Source organism: Drosophila mojavensis, unplaced genomic scaffold (assembly GCF_018153725.1).
Source record: "Drosophila mojavensis isolate 15081-1352.22 unplaced genomic scaffold, ASM1815372v1 contig_81, whole genome shotgun sequence".
Taxonomy (NCBI): Eukaryota; Metazoa; Arthropoda; class Insecta; order Diptera; family Drosophilidae; genus Drosophila; species Drosophila mojavensis.
This window is the reverse complement of record NW_025318907.1, coordinates 7,275,837-7,297,500: the sequence shown is the minus strand read 5'-3', so window position 1 is coordinate 7,297,500 and position 21,664 is coordinate 7,275,837. Positions and strand designations below refer to the sequence as shown.

Genomic DNA, 21,664 nt, shown 5'->3' with positions numbered 1-21,664 from the left:
TTGCAAAAAATGGTGTTATAGCCGTTAAGTTTATTATGAGAGCTGAAAGAGAAAGAAATTTGTTAATGCGCCTTAACACTTTGCAGCTTAAGTAGACATGTATGCGTGTGTATGTTTGTGAGTGTATGTGTGTGTGTGTTTATGCTTTTATTAAATTCATAAATCTGCATTAAGTGCGCTTGTCTGTAGTTACACGTATGTATGTGTGTAAGCTTATTTCTCTGACAGTAAGTGTGTGTGAGAGTGTGTGAGTGTGGCATAGCCTAACAAACCGCTTTACATTTAACTCGCTGTTCGCTGCTCGTTGCTGGAAAAAGCATTTTTCATTTTTAGACGCCATTTTTTCTATGTGTGTGCGCGCGTTTCTTTTTAATAAACTCTCAGCCTTCTCTAAGCACATGCTCGTACATCCCATTTACCATGTAACACACACACACACACATAGATAGATACAGATACGTAGACCCACTCACACACACACACTACATGTTGGCTGCCCGTATTCATGGCGCACTGTAATTTATTTCGCTTTTGCCGCAAAAAAAAAACGCGAATAAAATAAAAATTGATTAAAAACCACTTTAATATAGCTCATTGTCACATTTGCCTGCCTCCCAGTATGGCGAAGCCTTATAAATGAGCTCTTAAGCTTCTCTGTCTGGCAGTTGGACAATATATAAAGCTTGGGATTTCTACAGATCAAGAAGATGTAATTGAAACTGGGAACAATTTACAAAGCGCTTGGTTAGTGATTCATACAAACCAAATAAAATAAAATATATTCAGATTTTGTTTTTATTTTACCTTATTAAGTATGTTAATATGTACATTATGCAAAATTATAGTACTTTTCATTCTATCAAACCTTTTCTGCATTATGAGTAGGTCATATCGCAATACATATACATATACATATACAGTCTGTTTCAAAGTTCCGTCTGTTTTCAAAGTTTCCCGATTCATGAGCTGTTATCGCTGTTTTTGTATGGGGCTGGTACAGAGTGGTTTTGGAGGTATTACATATATGAGTGATTGTACGTCATGGCTGTAGAGAGAAACCGACATAGATACTCTTTGCTACTGTGGCCATTTAGAGATGGAAGGTTTTACTGAATCAGACTCGAAATTGTCAGGCTGATAAGATGCATTGCAAAACTATACTAAAGTTGTAAATTAATCTCAATCAAGCTCAATTAGTCATCAATCTGCATCACAATCTTGACCTGTAGCACATCTAAATTGCAAGTCAACAAAATAGAGACTTCGCGGTTCATTACCCGAGATAAGCTAGTGGGTAATCTACCTAGAGGGATTCACACCAGCTTCTGACTCTGACGTTTTACTATAAGATTTCTCTTGGCAAACATAATATTCGGGTATCCATGATTGGCTGCTGCATTTGTCAATAACTCATCAGCAGCTAGAGAACAAATTGCATTACTATAAAATTTAACTCATTTACTAATATGCCATCTGCTATTCTAAGGCGCATCAGTATAGACATAGGAGCGCATCAATCTATATAAATAATCTAAACCGAGATAAGCCAGCGGGTAAAACACATTTGGGGATTCACATTGGATTTACAATTTTGTATAAAACCCAAACTCGACCCTGGGGCTCATCAGTTTGTAGCCTGCCTCAAGATGCGCCACACATTATTTGTTTTACTGTTCGCAATAATCGCCTGCTGCTTTGATCTGGGTCAAACAAATCTACATAGACATCCTATGCCGCCGCCTCCTCCTGGAAACCAATGGAATCCCTTCGATTTTCGACCATCGCCTTTCAATCCGGGACAACCAAGATTTTGACTGTTATAAGCTATAAATAAACTATAAATCAGAAGGAAGACCATTATTTCAAAACGTATACAAACAGCTTCAAGCATTATTGGGGATATTCCTGTAATGACAATTACTAATAAAAACCGCAAATATTTGCAATTAGATAACTGTTGTCTATTTTAAAATTCTGCTTATTATGGGTATCCCTGTTGCTGCCGTCACTTAACTTTAATTGACTTCGCTAAAAGATGAATAATCCATTTGGGGCATTCCAGCTGCAGCAATGAAGAAAGCTGTATATTCTATTCAATTATTGATTTCTGTTCACTTGCTGACCGAGTAGCATTATTTATTTTTTGTTTACATTGAAAACAAAACAAAATAATATAAATTTGATTGTTTTACTACGAAATGAAAGTTGGCAATGCCAGCACGAATTGATTTGCTTGTATTTGATATTATTGTGGCAGTTGCTTGTGATGCAGAGTGAAAAGTTTAAATTACTGCGCATCGTTGCGGCCAATTGTTAGTGTAAAATACCCCAAACAATTAGAAACCGCAATTGCTGCCCCGGCAACGTGCAACTTTTCATTTTTCGCTGCTGCACTGGCTGACAGTCGGCCCTACGCCCACACAGCAGCAGCAGCAGCAGCAGGAGTAACAGCAGCAGCAGCAGGAGTAGCCGCACTAGCAGGAGGAGTACCAGCAGCAGCAGGGAGCTACAAATGCATTTTAAGGTTAATGCCCCGGGCAACTCTAAGCAGGCAGCCACCCGGACGGGCGCTCAGTTGGGTGCCCGGGATTGCAGGGCTTGCAGGTTTTACAAACTTGCTCAACATTCTGTCTGTCAGTACATTTGGTAGAATGCTTCTGCTCTCTTCGGTTTTTCAATTTTTGATTATTTTTTTCGTTTCGTATCGTTTTTTTGTACAGCTCTCAAGTTTTCCCTCTGGCTGCAAATTTTGCATTGGCCCCGTTGTCAAGTGAGGCGCACATAATGCGATTTTAATACTGATTTCCTGGGGCAGCTCCGGCCATGTTCGGTTCCATCATGTTGTGCTAAACTTATGTGTAATTCATAAGCCCTTAACTGTTTATTTGCTTATACACACGGCGCTTCGTTGTCTGTCCATCAGACAAGTCGAAAGAGCTGTGTACCAGAGTAATAAGTATTTAATGGCTAACAACTAGCATGTGCCATCTCTCTCCCTCTCTCTCTCTCTCTCTCTTTTCCTCTCTGTCTATCTGGCTCTGTTGCCATCTCTATTTACTACTAAGTAGATACCTTTTGAACTAATTGTGTCGTAGTTTAAGCGCTTCAGCCGCTTAACCCTTTCAGAAATTGCAATTGGACAATTGCAATCTAAAACCCGGTTTATGCCACATTTTAGATGTCATAATTAGTATTGTTGAGAATCGCATAGACGAGCGAATTATAAGTTGCCAAAATGCGCAACTGTCCATTTAATTGCTTTCATACAATTGTATATTCACATGGTAATAAATATGTAATATTTTGTGAGTTTAAAGAGGAAATAAATGGTGGATATGATTGAAATGTTGCTCAACACATGTACATATTCATTACTGGATAGTACAACAGCCTAAATCTCCTGTATAGAGGATTATCACTGTAAAGGCTTTATAAGTATATGGACAATATGCACCTATCATAAAAACAATCAACATACATTTAATATATAAAGACAAACTATCACAGATATACAAATAGATATATGCAACGATTGCATGCGATCTTCATCCTATCGATATTCGTTGGGGTTTTTTCTTTTTTTCTTTTGCAACCTTTTAAAAATAAATATATTGATAATATAATTTTGATACATTTGATAATTTCATTAAAAATGGTCATTGTAAGATGTGATAAAAATAAATTGGTTTATCTATACTAAATTTCCTTAGGCCTTAGACATACAACCAGTCTTAAAGGTATTCACGGTATCATTTATTTTACTCTATATCATATGTAAAGCGACATACTCTCAGTTATTGCTTAAGAGATCCAACGACCCGAAGCACAATTACTAAATCTCGCGTCTAGCCATTTTTCGCCGCTAGGTGGCGCCCTATATACGTACACTTGACAGCCGTATGAGCTGCTGCACTGGTTTTTCTGGTTAAAAGTCGCGTTTAAAGATCGCAGCACAAACCAACCCCAACAATGGAGCACTGACTATTCGTGTATGTGTGTGTGTGGGTCTGTGTCTATGTCTGAGAGGGCTTTTGCAATCCTATTAAAGTATCAGACAATCTAATCACCGGCAGCTCAAAAACCGCGCAACTCGCATACGCGCTAAACGTTGTCAGAGCACCACAGAGACAGGAATGGCAGGAGTTGAGGCAGCGGTGAGAGTTGGAGGAGGAACGGCTGTTTGTTGCGTTGACAGCGCAGCATTTACAGAATACAGATACACAATCAGATAATTACAGCAACAACAACAGCGCATTACAAGCGAAATGTCCACTAAAACGACTGCCACTTGAACAAAACCAAAGCCGAAGGCTGAAGGACGCAGCAGCTAGACGAGTTACTGCTTGGAGTTAAGGCAGGAGCAGGAGGAGGAGCTGAAGCAGTGGAAACAGCAAAGCTTCAGTCGTTGCCTTTCATTTTGATGGCCCACTAGGAGAATGCTTTCCTGGCTCCCACATTGTCTCCATTTCAATTCTGAGGCCATGGACTGGTTGTGTACGTGTGTGTGTGTGTGTGGTTGGCTGTGTGTTGTCTGTTGGCTGATTGTTGTGAGTCCTGCGTCAGTTTAATTTGAATACACTTAAGTGTACTGCGGTCTGCCAGGGCCGTCACAAGAATTTCCAATTGAAAATCACTTCAAGTTTAATTTGATTGCTGCTGTGCGAACCGAAGTCCTAGCCGATAGAGAGAGAGTGAGAGAGTGAGAGTGGGCCGTCAGCAGCTCGTAAGCAGCAACCTGAGTTCCTAGTTCAACTTTAATCACATTTGTCCCTGTCATTAATATTAATGAAAACTCGTTAGCATTGCATAAATCCAACTTGAAACGGAATCTGTAAAATGCCTTGCAACTTCCGATGTTTTTCATCTAAGCAATGGATAGGGGCTTTCTAGCAGCGTTGAGCCTTAGCCCTCAAACTACATTCAGAAGGGTTGGTGGATTCAGCGCCAGATGCCTTTAAGTTATAGAATTGAAATCTCAAATATGCTTTAAAACTCTTGCATGTCATCTTATCAAATTGATCGGTCATCCGAAAAGTATTCAACATTTGTATACTCATTCACGAAAGTTGCTTTTGGTATATTGGTTTTGTACACTGTCCGCCCTGCTCTTTATCCCTTTATCCGTATCCAAGCTTGAGCATTAAAATTTAAAGCAAATACCCCCAATTAAATAGTGCCAAGATATTAAGGCAATATAAAGCTATAAATGTATTTCCTTGTATCAGAAACCATGGTAGTTAAAATGCGAGATAGTAGAAATTTGTAAATAAAAGTTTATATCAGTATATAACACTTTTAGAGCTAGAATCTCAAATTTCACCACCATAATTTCTGTTGACTTTCATAAAAATAATATATATACCAATTGGGGGCGTGGAAAATCAAAAAGGTTCTGACAGCGTTCGGGCCGTGAATGAGTATGTCGCAGTCGGCAATGCCCGACTACAACAACTAACTTGTTTTCAGTATAAGATTTCATTATTTATATAATTAGCATTTCTTGTATGAAATTTTTAAAACATTATAAACAGAAATCAATTAAATATTTCTATTAGGGACATAGAGGACAAATAGGTTAGGTGAAGACAGAGTTATATGGTGTAACTACCACAGTAAAATTCAGAAATACATTTAATCGATTCTAAATTCTCCTTGACTTGGTTCCTGATCTTTTTACTGCAGTATATATATGCCTAGCCTGGCTGTTTTTGTGAGGGTATAGTCTCTAGGACTATGTATCCACTTTGCTGATTCTGTGTGTGTGTGTTTTTTTTTTTTTTTTTTTTTTTTTTTTTTATTAAGCAATTCAAATATTTATAACTATAAAATATGTGAAAAATACCAAAATATTAAAAATTAAAACTGTTTTATAGATTCAGATTACTGAAGTTTTCATCAGATCTGGCTTCGTCCTAAAATTCTTTTCTATTCTGACTACAAGACAGTAAAAATAAGAAACCGCAAAGAAAATGAATTCAAAAGAAAAAGTTGAATGGAATGCGGCATGCAAATGCAAAGAAAGATGAAACTAAAAAAATCCACAGCACTGAAACTAAAATGCCCTTTAAGTTAAGCTTATATGACAAATGGTGTGAATTCAAGATAGTTGTAAATAAATTAAAATAGAATTTCAGTTTTACTGTAAGCCAAATGCAATGGATCGGTAGCAGTTCTATGCTTCCATTAAAAATTTGTGCGCTGTTCTCTCGTTGTGCAGACAACGCGAACGAACAAGCGAATGTAGCAACTGGATGAATAGGGTATACGGCAGCAAGAGCGGCAACAAATTGGATTTACATTATTTACAGCATATTACACACTGGCGCAGCAGACGATTTATATTGCGCATCGATAGAGGTGGAATATGTGTATGTACGGCTAAATAAATGCTGGCGAGTCTGGAGGCGAAATTGGCTCGCTTGCAACGCGGCGTATACGCAACACAACAAACGAAGTAGGCGACTCATGCAAGGCACAGGACTCGACAAGAGGTAAGCAAACGGATCGGACCCTTGGGGGCAGGGAAATTAATTAAATTAAGTCAACGAAAAGTGAAACGGCATAAGCGAAAACGCAATACGAGACACACACACACACACACACGGGGTGGCATGCGGCATGCGGCATGCGCCATGCGGCAGGCAGACAGCAACGCGTTTCGTAGCCTGGCTAGGACAGCCGGGAAGTTTTGCCCGCAGGCCTGATGTCAGGACGCGAAGTCTTTGACATTCGTCGTTTGCTGGCTCCCTCATCACTTTGATGCCACATAGCAGGCGGGCCGCCCCTTGCCCCCTTTACCCCTTCGGCTTCATTTTGAGAGTGTGTAGCGATAAGCTCGCTTCGTTATAATCCTAATTAAATATTTAGGTTTACTCTATGGCTGTATTTACTTTTTGCTTCGCTCCTCTTCCTTGCTATCTATATGTGTATTTTTTCTTCTCTTCCTTTTCGCCAACTCACTTTCCTTTCCTTTGCTGCGGATGCTCGTGCTATTGCTATTGCTGTAGCTGTTGCTGATGCCGGGTTCCAGATAAGCGCTGGGGTCACTTGGCAAGGGTTAATTGCATTAAAGTTATGACAATTGCCAACAAATTTGATGCTCGTGACTCGTAGCTGAAAGTAGACAAAATCAAGCCAAGCCAACCCAGTGTATATTGTGCACCAGAGAAACTAATTAGCTAAAGTTGAGCGCTTTATTCACTTCATATTGAGATGGTGGAAGCGTGTAGCACGAGAGAAAAAAGTCCTAAGCAAATTAGTCCATTTTTTATACCCTGTTTATAGACTGAATTTAATAGAAATTGCATTTCAGAGTATAATTATTTTGTGAAAGAGTATTTAACATGCAGAAAGAGACGTGGCGGTCCTCGCAGTTATATATAATATATGTTCTAGATCAGGACAAACAGCTGAGTCCGTCTCTCCTCCAGTCTATCCAGTCACTTATCGCCTCGTTCGTCTATCCGTCGTGCTGTACGTCCTTCCTTCCGTCCGTCTGTCCACCCGCCTGGCTATTCATCTACCCGTTTGTCTTTCTAACCGTCCGTCCATGCGTCCATCCGTCAAGCTGTCTTTTAATCATCCGTTCACTCATCCGTCCAGCCATCCGCCCATATATCCGTAAATCTTCTGTCAAAGATAACAACCAATCTATACTAAACTCAGATCAAGTTTATTATTTACGTTTTTTTCGTTAGCCTATCCTTATTATTGATAAAAATCGATCACTTAATATTACTTTTAATATTATATTTATTTTATCAAGCCGTAAAAGACAGCATATGCATAGAAGAGAATTAATTAAATATCAGGTCCACGTAGAGTGCAGGGTATCTCCAAGTCAGGAGGGGTCGACTGCTGCACTCTGAATTGTTTAGCTAAACATAACTAAAAGAAATACAATGACTGAGTTTTTATCAAGTTAACTCAACTTTTGAATTTCATGGCCAAGTCAAGCAGTATTAAATATTTTATGAATGTTTTAATTTCTTTCGATTTAAGCTAGAGCTTGCCGAGTAGAAACACCTCAGTCCGACTAGTTGCCTCTGATAAAACCAATTTAATCTTGACACTCAGACCAAACGTCTGGGCATCCCAGGCCAAGCGTGGCCTGGGCTGCATGCTGTCTGGCTGTCGCTGCACCAGCAACTGGCCTGAGCCACTATCTGGGCAGCTTTGCTTTGTTGGATGTCTGCCGCTCTTGAAGCAGCGCGCAATTTGTTTTAATCAACAAAGTCAAAAAGGGGCACGTAGTGGAGCGCAGTGCACAAAAATTAAATAAACTTTGTGTTGGGCCAACAATTTACCCAGCTACGAGCAGCAGCACCACCGCAGCCACTGCTTCAAATGTCTGCGGCTACATTTGAGGAGGGAGATCAGACAAAACGCTGACAGGCAGCTAAAAATCTGGGAACGGGAGCTGCCAGTACGCAGGACGCAGGACGAAAGCAGGACGTGACTGGCCGAGGGCAGCAGCTACTTCCAGTTCGAAATGCAATGACTTCCCCCAGCAGCCAGTGCCACCACGTGGCCTGTCTGATATCCTTTAACTGTTTAATATTGCAGCGAAATGAGAAAAAATTATGCCCCAGTCCTTTGCAGAGCAGAGCAATGCAAACAAATTAAGCCAAATTGCATGAGTTGGCAAACAATTAGCGTGCGCCCACACTCAAGCTCATTATCCGAATAACACTATTCGCACACCCCCACATATACATACAACCGTGCCATACATAGATATTACGTGTACATAGTCAGACAGGCCAATAAATGAAAAAATTCCTCAAATGTCCATAAATTTTCTCAGCTACTCTGCTATATGGCTCTGGCCGCAATCTGATAAAGAAAACAAGAATCTGTGTTCCTTTTTGCCTAGGTATCTGAACAATTTCAGCACATTGTATTACACTGCTTAAAAACAGGGTATATGTGCTGCAAGAAGTCTTTTGACTTGGTACATTCCAATATATTAATATGGAAGATTTTAAAATATATATGGTGTATATGGTGTACATGTATAGAGATATATGGCATTATAATTAAAATGTATTATGATTAAGTGAGTTTTAAAATAATTGTCAGAAGATCGATTAAAATGCATATTTTGAAATATGGTCTGAATGATTGATTTAACTATTAATTGATCTATAGAGTAATTTAATGATTGAATAATTGACTATATAGACTGATTGACCGACTGCTTAACTGATTGCCATACGGCCATGATTAAAAGGTAAGCTAATTGACTGATTGACTGATTACTGAATGCCTAAATGATAAACCCCTGGAGTGATTGACTCATTGGCTAATTGACTTTATGGACTGATTGATGTTCTTCAAGTTCTTAATTCATTGTCCTTATAAGCGAAACTGAGTAACAAACTCCATATTATAAAGCTATTGACCAATTGAAGCTTAAGTTAAAGATTGACCGATTGAGCAATGAATGATTGATTGTCTGCTGGAATTCTTGATTGATTTCCTTATAATATCAAAATAATTGATATATAGATGGAATTATCCAATGATTAATCAAGTTACCGGTTAATCGATTCATCAATTGGCTTTATTGACTAATTAATTGACTAATTAACTCATTGTGGAATGGCTGATTGATGGGGTTTTTGTATTCAATCAAGTCCTGATTAGCCTATTGTCCCTTGGGGCGACTGATGGACTTGCTGAATGTCATAATAATTGATCTTAAAACTCATTGAATGACTGATTGCTTGACTGCTTGATTGATTAAATAACTGATTTTATTGATGGATTGACTGTCTGTTAGAGTCACCGATTGACTGCAGATGTGTTAACTGCTAAATGCTGTTCAGCTTTTTTTGGATAGAGTATCCATTCGTTGATGAGCTCTTCGTTGTAGAATATTTGCTTTTATTACTGTTTTGTATTGCCTTTCATTGTGTGTTATCAATAAAGCAAATTGAATTTGGTGCGGTACAAAAAGTGTCACTCAGGTCGATCAAGATGAATGCCAACTGGATATCATGAATTCCAGAGTTGGAGTTAGTGCGAGGCGGCGAGAGGAAGGCGAGCAACAATGGTCCATTGTCTGTTGTTTGATGATGCCGGACACTTGAAATTGGCAAATAAAATTAATGTATGGGATTGTCTGTTTGCTAAATGCATTGATAAATGAAAAGGTTAACTCACAGGTCAAGCAAACAGTGTACCCCAGCTATGGCTAATGTGTTTTGTTTTCGCTCTCTGTTCTCTTTTTGATTGACAGATAAACCCGTATCAATTCTATTAAATATAATTAATGTATTTTTTCGCAAATGAGAGTTTATTTAACCTGCCTCTTTCTCTCTGTCTTTTTCATATATGAGGAGAGTGATGGAAACTGTAGAAAATAAGTATTTATTTATTTATTTACATATTCGTAATTGCTTAGTAACTAAAGATGGTTTTCACATTTTTGGTTATTTATATTACCATATCCTATATTTATATATATATCATACATATATTTATATTACCATATCAAATTATCATATAAAACTGCTTTGAACTCTGAAAATTAATTGCTTTAAATTGATTTTATAATTTTTCATTTACAAATATATAATAATCATTAGCTCAGCACAGCTCAGTTCAGTTCTCAACTCTAACTGCAGGGTATCACGCAGTCTAGCCCTCCGAGCAAGAACACTTGCACTTTGTTAAACAGCTACTAAATGTAGACATCCGACAGCCATCTGTGATTGTTGCTGTCAGCTTTTGTTGCTCATTATTTATCATCCGTTTTAACTCCTGATTCCCATGCCTCCTGCCACGGCTCATGCCCTCTCCTGCCCTGCCCCGCCCTGCCCTGTTGCCTGCTGCAATGAATCAACGAAGCTGCTGCTGCGCGTGTGTGTTGTCTGCCTACAATAGGTACAGCATGATTTATTATATGCCTGCTACTATTGGTGGGCGTGGCACCGCCCTCGGGCAACAGCAGACTAATGGCCGCAAAAAACATGCAATCGATTGTTAACAACTCATAAAACAAATCAGTGAAAAATGTGCGTTGCCCCCAATAAATGCGGGGCTCGCTACAAATATCTCACATACGAGTGGATTTACAAGTTAATTGGAAAATATTTGAAAAGCCAGCATTGGAGAGTTCGCAGAGCTTTAGCACTTACATGCTAAATGAAAGTGAAATTGATTTAAATTAGGAGCTAAAGTATGATTACACTAAATTATAATTTATGCTGTGCTATTAATCAAATTCTTAATTAACTTCCTTTTTTAATTTTCTGAATGATACTGAAGTGCCACAAAATCCGAAGTATACCAAACCGTTTCAATTCACAGTTTCACGGTAGATAAATTGTTTCATATATACATATATTTGTATGTAACTTTCATTGTATACCTTCGCTAAGAAAAATTTGTGGTAGTCGTACTGTAGAATACAAAGAAATTAATGATATACTCAATGTTGCTCATACCTTTATATCAGTTTCACTATAGTTTCAAGTATATTAACATATGTTTATTCATGCTCAAACCAAATTAAAATCAAGATGCTGACAAACTAAATGCAAAGAAAACGCATTTAAATTCATTTTTATGTGGGAAGCTGCCGTATTTTAAGGTTTTTCTTAACGACTAATGAGTCGACATATCGAACACCTGGGCTGCTATTATCGGCTATATTATTATAGCTATATTATTATAGCTTGCAGGGCTACATAACATATATTAAGATTCAAAATGGCTTAGCTCACAACAATCGGTATTTTGAAAACAATTACAACTTAATTTTAAGAATATTATCTTCTTAATTCATATGACCATATTCTGTTAATCTCCATAGGTTTGTATATACATGTATATACAAATAGATGTGTATACCTTTAAAATTCCATTAAATTCATTTACCATAGCCATAAAAAAAAAATAAAAAAAAAATTCCTGCAGCAGCAGCTTTGGGCATTTAACGATTTGCGACCAATTAAAGCCGCATAATTTCTGGCCGCCTTTGCGCCTGGTTGGGCCGTAGACGTGTCTGCATTTTTTGTGTCCTCTGGCTCAGCCCTAGACCGTCAGCCACTCAGTCGCCCCCGCCACCAGCGGCGCAGGCTGTGCCCGGCATTGTTGGTGTTGGCTAGAAATTGCAATGTCATTGTTGCGAGTCAGCGGGCGGCGGCTGGACACAAAAACCATGTGGCTAGTAATTCATTACCCCGACCGCGACACACACCCACACACACCAACACACTCTAGCACACACACACACACATATTTATACGACAACTCACATAGCCGCCGACGCCATTTAATGTGCAAACAAAAGGCGTTGGCACCACAAAATACTACAAAAAAGAATAAAAGAGGAAATAAAACACAAAGAATAAAAGCCAAAAACAGAAAGAAGAGCTTGTCAAATGTTATGAAGTATTTGTAAAGTGCAGACAATGGCAAAAAAAATGCAATGGAGAACACAGAGAGAAGAGGGGGAGAGAGAGAGAGAAAGAGAGAAAAGAAATTGCCCCGCTCTACGCCATGCTAAAAGTTAAAATAACGAGCGATAATTAATGGAATGACAACATAAAGCAGGCAACAATTTCAACAGTTTCCATTGCTGAGGCGATCCAACCGATTTCTACTCCTGCTCCCACTCCCACATCCCCCACTCCACTCGCTGCTCCTTCCCCTGTGCTCGCTCTATGGCAGCTGTGAATCGTTATCGAGGCGGGCGCGCGAAATAAAAATTGAAGCGGAAACAGCCGCATTGCCATGTGAACGGAAGGCATGTGAATGTGAATGTGAATGTGAATGTGAATGAGCGAGTGTAGAGTGTGGTGGGTGGACTGTGAAGTGTGGAGCGTGAATGGTGCTTCGAGCAACCGGAAATGCATTGTTTCACGCGCGATTTCATTCTAGTATTTATTATGAGCAGAAGTGTCCCCAGAGCCTCCATCTCGCATACGATTTGAAGGCACGGTCGGACAGCAAGGCATTTAATTAATGCAAAAGTAATCAAAGATAATTAATTAGAAGTGAATTCCAAGTGTCTGCGGACTGTGTGAACAATGTAATCATCTGAGAATAGCTGGGAATTGCATTTGAGTTCTATTAGATATCTATATAAATAAAAGATCACAGACATTCTTCTCTTTAATCTATATATATATATATATATATATATAGGTAATCACATTTGTATTTATAAATTGCATAGTTAGTTATATTAGTTCCTAATTAACATAGTTATGATTCCTTCTCACTGATTACACTTCCTTTCAATTCAATTTCATTTCTTTTTCACAAAATAAATTTGAATCTTTATAGAATTTCAGTAATTTAATCTTAAATTTTAAAGGTAGACTTAAAAGATTTTTCATTAAATTTAATGCAATTTTGATGTATGTATATTACATAATGCTCCAGCTGGTAATTTCACAAAATCAACCAAGTTTAAGTGGAATTATAAATGTACAATTTGTAGAGTTTCTGGATGAGGGGACGAGTTACTAGATGAGGGGACTCAGATGCGAATCCCGGTAACGAAACATTTTTATTTATTTGTTAAAGTGTGTGGCTTTGCATATGTATGTTCGGTTGGAGCCGCTGCTTAGGGAATCTTAAAGTTGGGCACTCTCTAGTTATGAGTGCTGCTTACTTGCCTTGAATAAAGTTTTTCAAGAGCGGCAGTTGGCACAATAAACTCATCTATGCACACATTTCATACAAATTGCGGTCATACGTTGCATCTATCCTTCACATGCCAATTCAACGCTCGTAGTCCTCAAAGGTTTATAAATCGACTCGATAGCTTACTAAGCACTGAATAATTAAGTTAAGAATTTTATTTAAGGGACAAGACCCTGATTAGATTAGCCTTGCTGTATTGTCATCATGTCATTCTACTAAGCTAGAGCTCGCGTGGGAGGAACCTGCTGAGCAGAACGGATAACCAATTAATGCAATCTTCGAATGTCAGCCCAGGACCTCTGAATGGATGTTATTAGAAGTTAGACGAAAAGTCATCACAGTCGATCGCTAAATTTTTTAATAAAATAGTAAAACTAAAAGCAATAAACCATAATACAATGCAATCAATCTCTGGGAAGATCTCGGTTATTGGGGAACTTCTCTGGGAAAGCTCCAAGCTGAGATAAGCTGAGGCAAAATGTCTCTGTAAGTGTGCGTGTAAGTGTGTGAGATACCAGATAATAGGCTACATATAGTATTCCTCAACTCAAATTTTAAAGTTACATGCCTTAAGGTCGTATACTAAAACAGTATGGATAATATGGACTTATACCAAATAAACATATTTTATTTAATAAAATTCATATAATTTTTAATACTTTTAAGAGCTTTAAGAAGATATTTTCAAGTTGCGATTCCTGCTCGCCGCAATTATGCAAATGTTTTTGATATAACCCGGCTTTAAGCGGCTTGTATTTTGCTGAGCTGCCTGGCTGCCATTGCCATTGCATTTATTAGCTGAGCATCATTAGGCCAAAACAGCAGAAACTGCAGCAACTGCAACAACATCAACTGTGACAACAACAACAACAACAACAACAACAACAACGACGACATTTGCCAGCAATCTCGCTTGCGCAACTTTGCAGACATCTTTTCCTTGGCCGCACAACATTTTCAATTTGCCAGCAAGCAGGATGAGTGGAGCGGGGAGGGGCGTGGTGGGGGCGAGTCATGTGGCCTGGCACCAGGTGGTTACGGTCACAGCGGCACCATGTACGAGCAGTGCGCTGCAGGCGCAGCATCTAGGTGGAGTGCCGTGTTTTGGGGTGGTTGAGGTGGTTGGGTGGCTCGGGTGTGGAGTAGGCGTGGCTGGCGCACAAGCAACGCCGCGAGCTTTGAAACCAAAACAGGCTACGACCTGACGATGTTGACGATGTGGTTGCACTTATTCCCCATGTTTCGCCCAACTTGTTGCTGTTGTTGTTGTTGTTGTTGTTGTTTTTGTCGCTGATGAGGAAATTGTTTTGAAAATTACAAAAAGCTGTACAGCAGCCAGCTTAAACCAGCATACATAAAAAGTGCCAATATACACATACATGCATACATACATAAACTGTGGATATGTATATATTTATCGTGACAAAGTTGCCAAATGTTATGCGGGATATTCGAATAGTTCGCATTGCCATGTGTCCATAAATATTGCATGGTTCTATATTTAGAATATTTCCTGATGCAAAATACCTTAATGGAGTTCAAAATTATGTGCGCCATCCCTTCTAAAACCTCGACCTTATTTTGAAATTATTCGTAACTTTTCGATTACAAATATTCAATCGAATTTTGTCTTTGCAAATTTTTCGAGATGAACTGTTTTTATTAGGGAACTAGCAGCCCGGGTATCTGCTTGTAGATCATTTCCAAATTAAAGCAACACAACAAGTTGGATTATTGTTTTCGTAGAATATTATAGTCAACTATCACGCCCCGATAGATAGACGTTTCTTCTTTATATGGAAATCTACTCACATTCTATACCCTTAATAATTCAGGACACATTCTCTGTTTTTATACCCTGAACCCATTGAAAATGGGAAATCAGGGTATAATGGTTTTGTGAAAAAGTATGTAACGGGCAGAAGGAGGCGTGGCAGACTCCATAAAGTATATATATTCTTGATCAGCGCGACGAGCTGAGTTGATATAGCCCTGTCCGTTTGTCCGTCCGTCCGTCCGTCCGTCCGTATGAGTGCGTCGATCTCAGAAGTTATAAGAGCTAGAGAGCTTAAATTTGGCATGCATACTCGTGTGTACCATACGCAGTACGAGTTTGCTTTATTTTTTCGATAATTCATCCGATAACTTTTTTATCGAGAATAATCGAAAAATCGGCATTGTTTTTCCAGCCTAATTTGAAAATTTTTAGACCTGGAGTCTTCAAATTTGCGTTGTATATTAAGTTAATCGATACAAAGATTTTGTAATTTACAGATTTTGGATACCACGCCCCCTTTCCCCCCCGCATTTCAAGTACTAGAGACTTGTGCTTTGGAATGTACACACATATTCACCATATAATTACGCTCGAAAAGTTTCATTAAGATCGTATGTCTACAAAAGAAATTATTCAACAAATAAATTCTCATAATATTGCCCACACTGCAGCGCAGCCCAAGCGCAGTCGCTGCTTACTGCGCAGTTAACAGAGCGCAGGCTTATGCGTGCGTGTGGATGCATGTGTATGTATGTGAGCATAGAAGAAGTGCAGAATGATTAGAATATCAGCTAAGAGGGTTCAGGGTATCTCCTAGTCGAGCAGTCTCGACTAGAGCCTTCTTACTAGTTATATCTTTATTTACCGTTTTTCTCCCTCCAACTCATTTATATAAACAAGACAGCCAATTATATCTTTATATATCAAATAGATCTACTCAGGTTCAGTCCTTTTATATTAATAAGTAAATATTTACAACTCAAAATAGTATACGAATTTTTTAGTTTTTTTTTTTTTTTTTTTTTTTTTTTTTTTTTATATTTAAAACAAAAACTTAAAATTATCGACTATGTACATAAATATATCTTTATTCATTTCCTGCATTCTAGTCATAAAACTGTTAATATATGATTACAGAAAGTTTTGCAAAATAGTTTCATTATGCAACAGCAAAACGCATCGCACAAATCTACAAAAATATACTGCATAACTTCGTGATAACAAGTGTTGAAACATTCTATGCTGTTTTACCACACTGGCCTAGAAAACTCTCGTTAATTTTAAAGATTTTTATAAATTATTTAAAAAATAATAAAATAAAAAGACAGTCATATATCACAAAAGTGCAGTAAAATCCTCAAATCTTTAAGCCGATCTTGCATGCTGACAAATTCGATTCAGATGAAAAAAGAATTGCTTCTAGACCATTTTGAAGCGGCTAGATGTGTGCTGAACGTCCAGTGTCTTCCAGCTATATATGCCATTTTTATGGATCACACGCAAATAGTCCAAGAAATCTTCGTAACTGAAGACTTTCGCAAGATCATCGGGCGTGGCTCTGTGATAGCCGCTCAGATTATCGCAGATGAAAGGCCGTTGCATGGGCAGCTCGACCTTGAATAATTCGCGAAGCTGTTCAATGGCCCTGGAACCATCGTCGAATTCCATTAAGAGGTGGTTCGTGCTGTTGGATAAGCAGAGATTACTGAATGCTGAAGACACTCTGCATGCACTCTGTCCACTTACAAGGCCTCATAGATGAAGTCTGGGAACTCTTCCAGCTCGGTGATGTACTTGACAGGTTCCTCAACTCGGCCCGCTTGCAGATCCATGATATATTCGAAAGGCAGCGACATCAGGCTCACCAGCTTGATGAGGGTCATCGCATACTCAGCCCGTGCCTTCCAGTCGTGCGTGAGCCAGCGCACGGCCACGTAGAGCATCTCCATCTCGCTATTGACGGCCACATTCTCGGAGCTGATCAGGTAGTGAACGTGTTCGAAGGGCAGCTCAACAAACTCCACGCTGGCGACCAGCGTGAGGAAAAAGCGTTGTATGCGATGCAGCATGGTTTTGTCCAGGCCCACCACGGGCAGCAAATGGCGCAACCGCCGCGACTCATAGGACACGGCGAAGGCCTGATCCTCGTTAAACTCGTCGACCAGGTTCAGACTGAACCATACCTGCTTGATCAGCGAATCCACCTCCAAGTACAGAGCTGCGGCCAGCACCTCCATAATGGAGCCGCGCTCCAGCTTCGCAACTGGCTGGTTCAGCCAGTGACAAGCGCGCACCAGGCCCTCATCCGGCACCCGATCCTCGGGCAGCACCAATTCGCGCTGTCCCCCCTTCACATGATCCATGGCGAACTTCGAGTAGCACATGAAGCGCAGCCGATTCATACGGATCTGCCTGGTGCCGAGCTTCAGCACCAGATCATCGGGTTCGCTCAGTTCCCAGTTCTTAAACACCATCGGCACCAGCGGGTACTTCTTCCCCAGGTGAAACTCCTGCTCGGGTACGTCCCAAGTTGGCAGCTGATTGCCGCCACGAAAATCATTCAACGACAGTCTCGGCAGCGTCGGCTCCAGGGGCAACTTTTCCACGCTTTTCAGCAGCTCAGACATTTTGCTTAGAAACTAAAAATTTTGGGAATATATATTTCGTTGAGGCAAGCTACTCAGAAAGTGTGTGACTGATTATAGATCAGATATAGCATGGACTACAAATTATCCAAGGTACAGCTGTAAGCAAACTTAAAAATTATGTTAAAAGAAATTCTTAACTCTAAGCTAGTTTTGGTTTTATATAAACTCAAGTAAAATGCAGCTTCGAAAGAGATGAGCTAAAGTTTTTTCCTCATTTCATCGTGTACTCCATTTTATTACATTATATTATATTATATTATATTATATTATATTATACTATTTTATATTATACTTTATTATTTATATTCCATAGAGCAGGCTCAACTCCTAGAGATTATATACATGTCTAGGAATCGGTATATTATATTATATTATATTATATTATGCTATTTTATATTATACTTTATTATTTATATTCCATAGAGCAGGCTCAACTCCTAGAGATTATATACATGTCTAGGAATCGGTACATTTATATAAACTTGAAGTCCTATGTAATTTGGGTACCGTATTATATCACTTCGAGTTATTCCCTTGGGTCCAACCCAGCTAAGTAAAGAGCTTATGTGTAGCTCCCTGAGGACTAAGCGCCTGAGCAATGCGCTAAGGCCCACCACACCAAAATCAATAGCCAAAGTCTAGACTTGTTCATAGGTAGAATACGTATATAGCATAAATAATTGGTGCGGCTATATGTCAACATTTCAAGGAGCTCTCGAGCTCCTTGTCGGTCTCCAGCATTTTGGCCAATTAGACGCACAATGGGCCCCAAATTATGCAACATGGCGCGACAAATTCAATTTGCTATGCCCCAAACACGTTCCCAACAACAACAACGACAACAACCACAACAGGCACAAAGTCAGCTACACCTACACACACACACACACACACCCGCATACACAAACACATTTCAACACAGACAATCGCAGCAGTCGAGCGACACGTCGAAAGTTGTTTCAAAAATCCCTGGAGAAATTAGTTTGATTTATGTTGAGTTTCCGGTGCAAATAAATTGCCAAGTTTACAGGACTCGGGACTCGGGACTCGGACTCGGACACGGACACGGAACGCAATGCGAACGCATAATTGATAATGCGAGCGGCATAGCAAGCGGGTTCCAGTGGCATGAGAAGGTCAACAGAGGAAGGGGCCTGCGGGCGAGGCAGGTGTGTGTCAAACTCTGCATTCAATTGACACCTTTTATCACTAATCCACTCCAAATGGCTGTGAAAGTTACATTGAATCTGAATGTGGGCATTCTAAAAGTTTGTAAATGTATTCATTTTTGTATGTACATGCATATAAATAGCAATATAATCAAAATAAATATGATTACAGTTTTTGGTATGTTACAAGACTTCGTGCATAGTCGAAAAAGAAAACATTAGCTTTACTGTAATAATATGGAGTATTTGCTACGAAATTTCATCATATTAAGCTCACCTATCGAATTGGATTTTTATTAATTAAAATTATCAATAACTTTGTTATCAATAATGCCTAAAGCTTACTCTATTCGTATCTCTAGCTCTACCTCCACTTTTTACCGTCATATATTGCACTAATTTTTTTGTTTTTATACCCTGAACCCATTGAAAATGGGAAATCAGGGTATAATGCTTTTGTGAAAAGTATGTAACAGGCAGAAGGAATCATCGCAGACCCCATAAAGTATATATATTCTTGATCAGGACGACGAGCTGAGTCGATATAGCCCTGTCCGTCTGTCCGTCCGTCCGTCCGTCCGTCAGAAGATATAAGAACTAGAGAGCTGAAATTTGGCATGCATACTCGTGTATACCATAGGCAGTACAAGTATATCATATTTTTTCGATAACTCATCCGATAACTTTTTTATCGAGAATAATCGAAAAATCGGCATTGTTTTTTCAGCCTAATTTGAACACTTTTAGACCTGGAGACTTCAAATTTGCGTTGTATATAAAGTTAATGGATACAAAAATGTTGTAATTTATCAGATTTTGGATACCACGCCCCATTCGCCCCCAATTTGTAAAAAACGCATTTCAAGTACTAGAGACTTGTGCTTTGGAATGTACACACATTATAGCCATATGCATATATTATGCTCTGAAAGTTTCATTAGGATCGTATGTCTACAAAAGAAATTATTCAACAAATAAATTCTCATAATATACGTTTTGAATCGCTTTAAGACTATTTAAAAAAACAATTCACATATATGCTCTGACCCAAACTGTATCTGTCAAATGCGGTTAACTGTCGGCTAAACATCAAAATCGCTTGACACACAGCAAATGGAAAACCTCGAAATCAATTAATTTTATTGGCTGGCCCTTTTACTTTTATTTTTATTTATTTTGTGTTTTTCTCTTTTCCGAAATATCGTTGTGGTGGAAAACTATTCGGGCCACGTTACACATAGCATGTGACCACACACTCTAAAAGCAACCACCTACCACATTCTTATTACGCTTGCTACCTAAACCATTTTAAAATAGCTTTTTCTGGGAAGGAGATATCCTAAAATAGATTGTAAGTAAATACAAAAATAATAGAAAATATAAACTGATATATATACTGATAATGTTATGTTATTATCGCATATTTTCGAATCTATGTATTTCATTTTTTGAATAGATAAATTTATATTTTTTTACCTACTCAAAATTCTACGCGAAATATTTTTTAGATTTGTTATCAAGGACATTTGGGATAATCATCTGCCCATAGCCTAGTGGCTCTCCAGCTAAACAATTAACAACTTCCGGTCGGTAAGGGCATATAAACATTGACTTCCATTCAATGGCATCCTTCGTGTTGCTTTGGGGCTCTATCAGCTTGTTTTTTGTGTTTGTCATTGGCCAGCCCGGCTTGACATTGACAAAAGTGCAAAGGATTAAAAGTTCTGCAACGACACAGCCAAAAAAAAAAAAAAGAAAAAAAGAAAACACAACACACTAATACACCTTGTCACACACACATACACACAGATAGACGCAGACACAGAGCTGTGGGCAGTCAAGGACCGTCAGAGGCTGTGGCTAAGTGAGAAATTGAAGTCACGTAGCTGTGTGCAAATTTTTTGTACGTTTGACACTAACGATTTTTTTCTTTATTGGATTTGTATTTTTTTTTTTTTTTTTTTTTTTTTGCATTTCGGATTTTTGTTCGTTTTTGTGTGTCCTTATTTGGTTATGTTGTTAAATTTAATTTTTGCTTAGCAACCAGCCGCAGACGCACTCTGATGCTAGGCTGATTAAATTTGCCAGCATTTACGTGATTTCAATTCGTAATTTATGCCAGGTTTCCGGGTACAGCACTCTCCCGTCCAATGCCATATGGCCGAGCCCGACGAACCCAACAGCAAGCAGAAAAAACCCAAAAAGTTTTAATTAGTTTAGTGCTGCGACTTCTGTAGGCGTTGCCGTTGACAACCAAACTCCATGGAATATCAACTGTAGTTTATCTTTTATCAAGTCTATTTTAATCATGCTCATATTTATAGAGACACGCATAGTATACAAACAGCGATAATCTGTTTTAAGCTGGCAAGCTCAGGCAATTGAGGTAATGGCCAGAAAGTGAGGTT

The 21,664-nt window shown here is 38.8% G+C and overlaps 1 protein-coding gene across 1 annotated transcript; it reads right to left on the bottom strand.

Moving 5' to 3' along the window:
• Positions 1-16,713: 16,713 nt before the first annotated feature.
• On the bottom strand, positions 16,714-18,161 carry LOC6580978 (kelch-like protein 26). Its single transcript, XM_032730366.2, has 2 exons — positions 17,186-18,161; positions 16,714-17,123 (listed from the first exon to the last, which is right to left on the bottom strand). The coding sequence occupies exons 1-2, from the start codon at positions 18,064-18,066 to the stop codon at positions 16,859-16,861; spliced, it is 1,146 nt and encodes a 381-aa protein (XP_032586257.1). The 5' UTR covers positions 18,067-18,161; the 3' UTR covers positions 16,714-16,858.
• Positions 18,162-21,664: the final 3,503 nt, after the last annotated feature.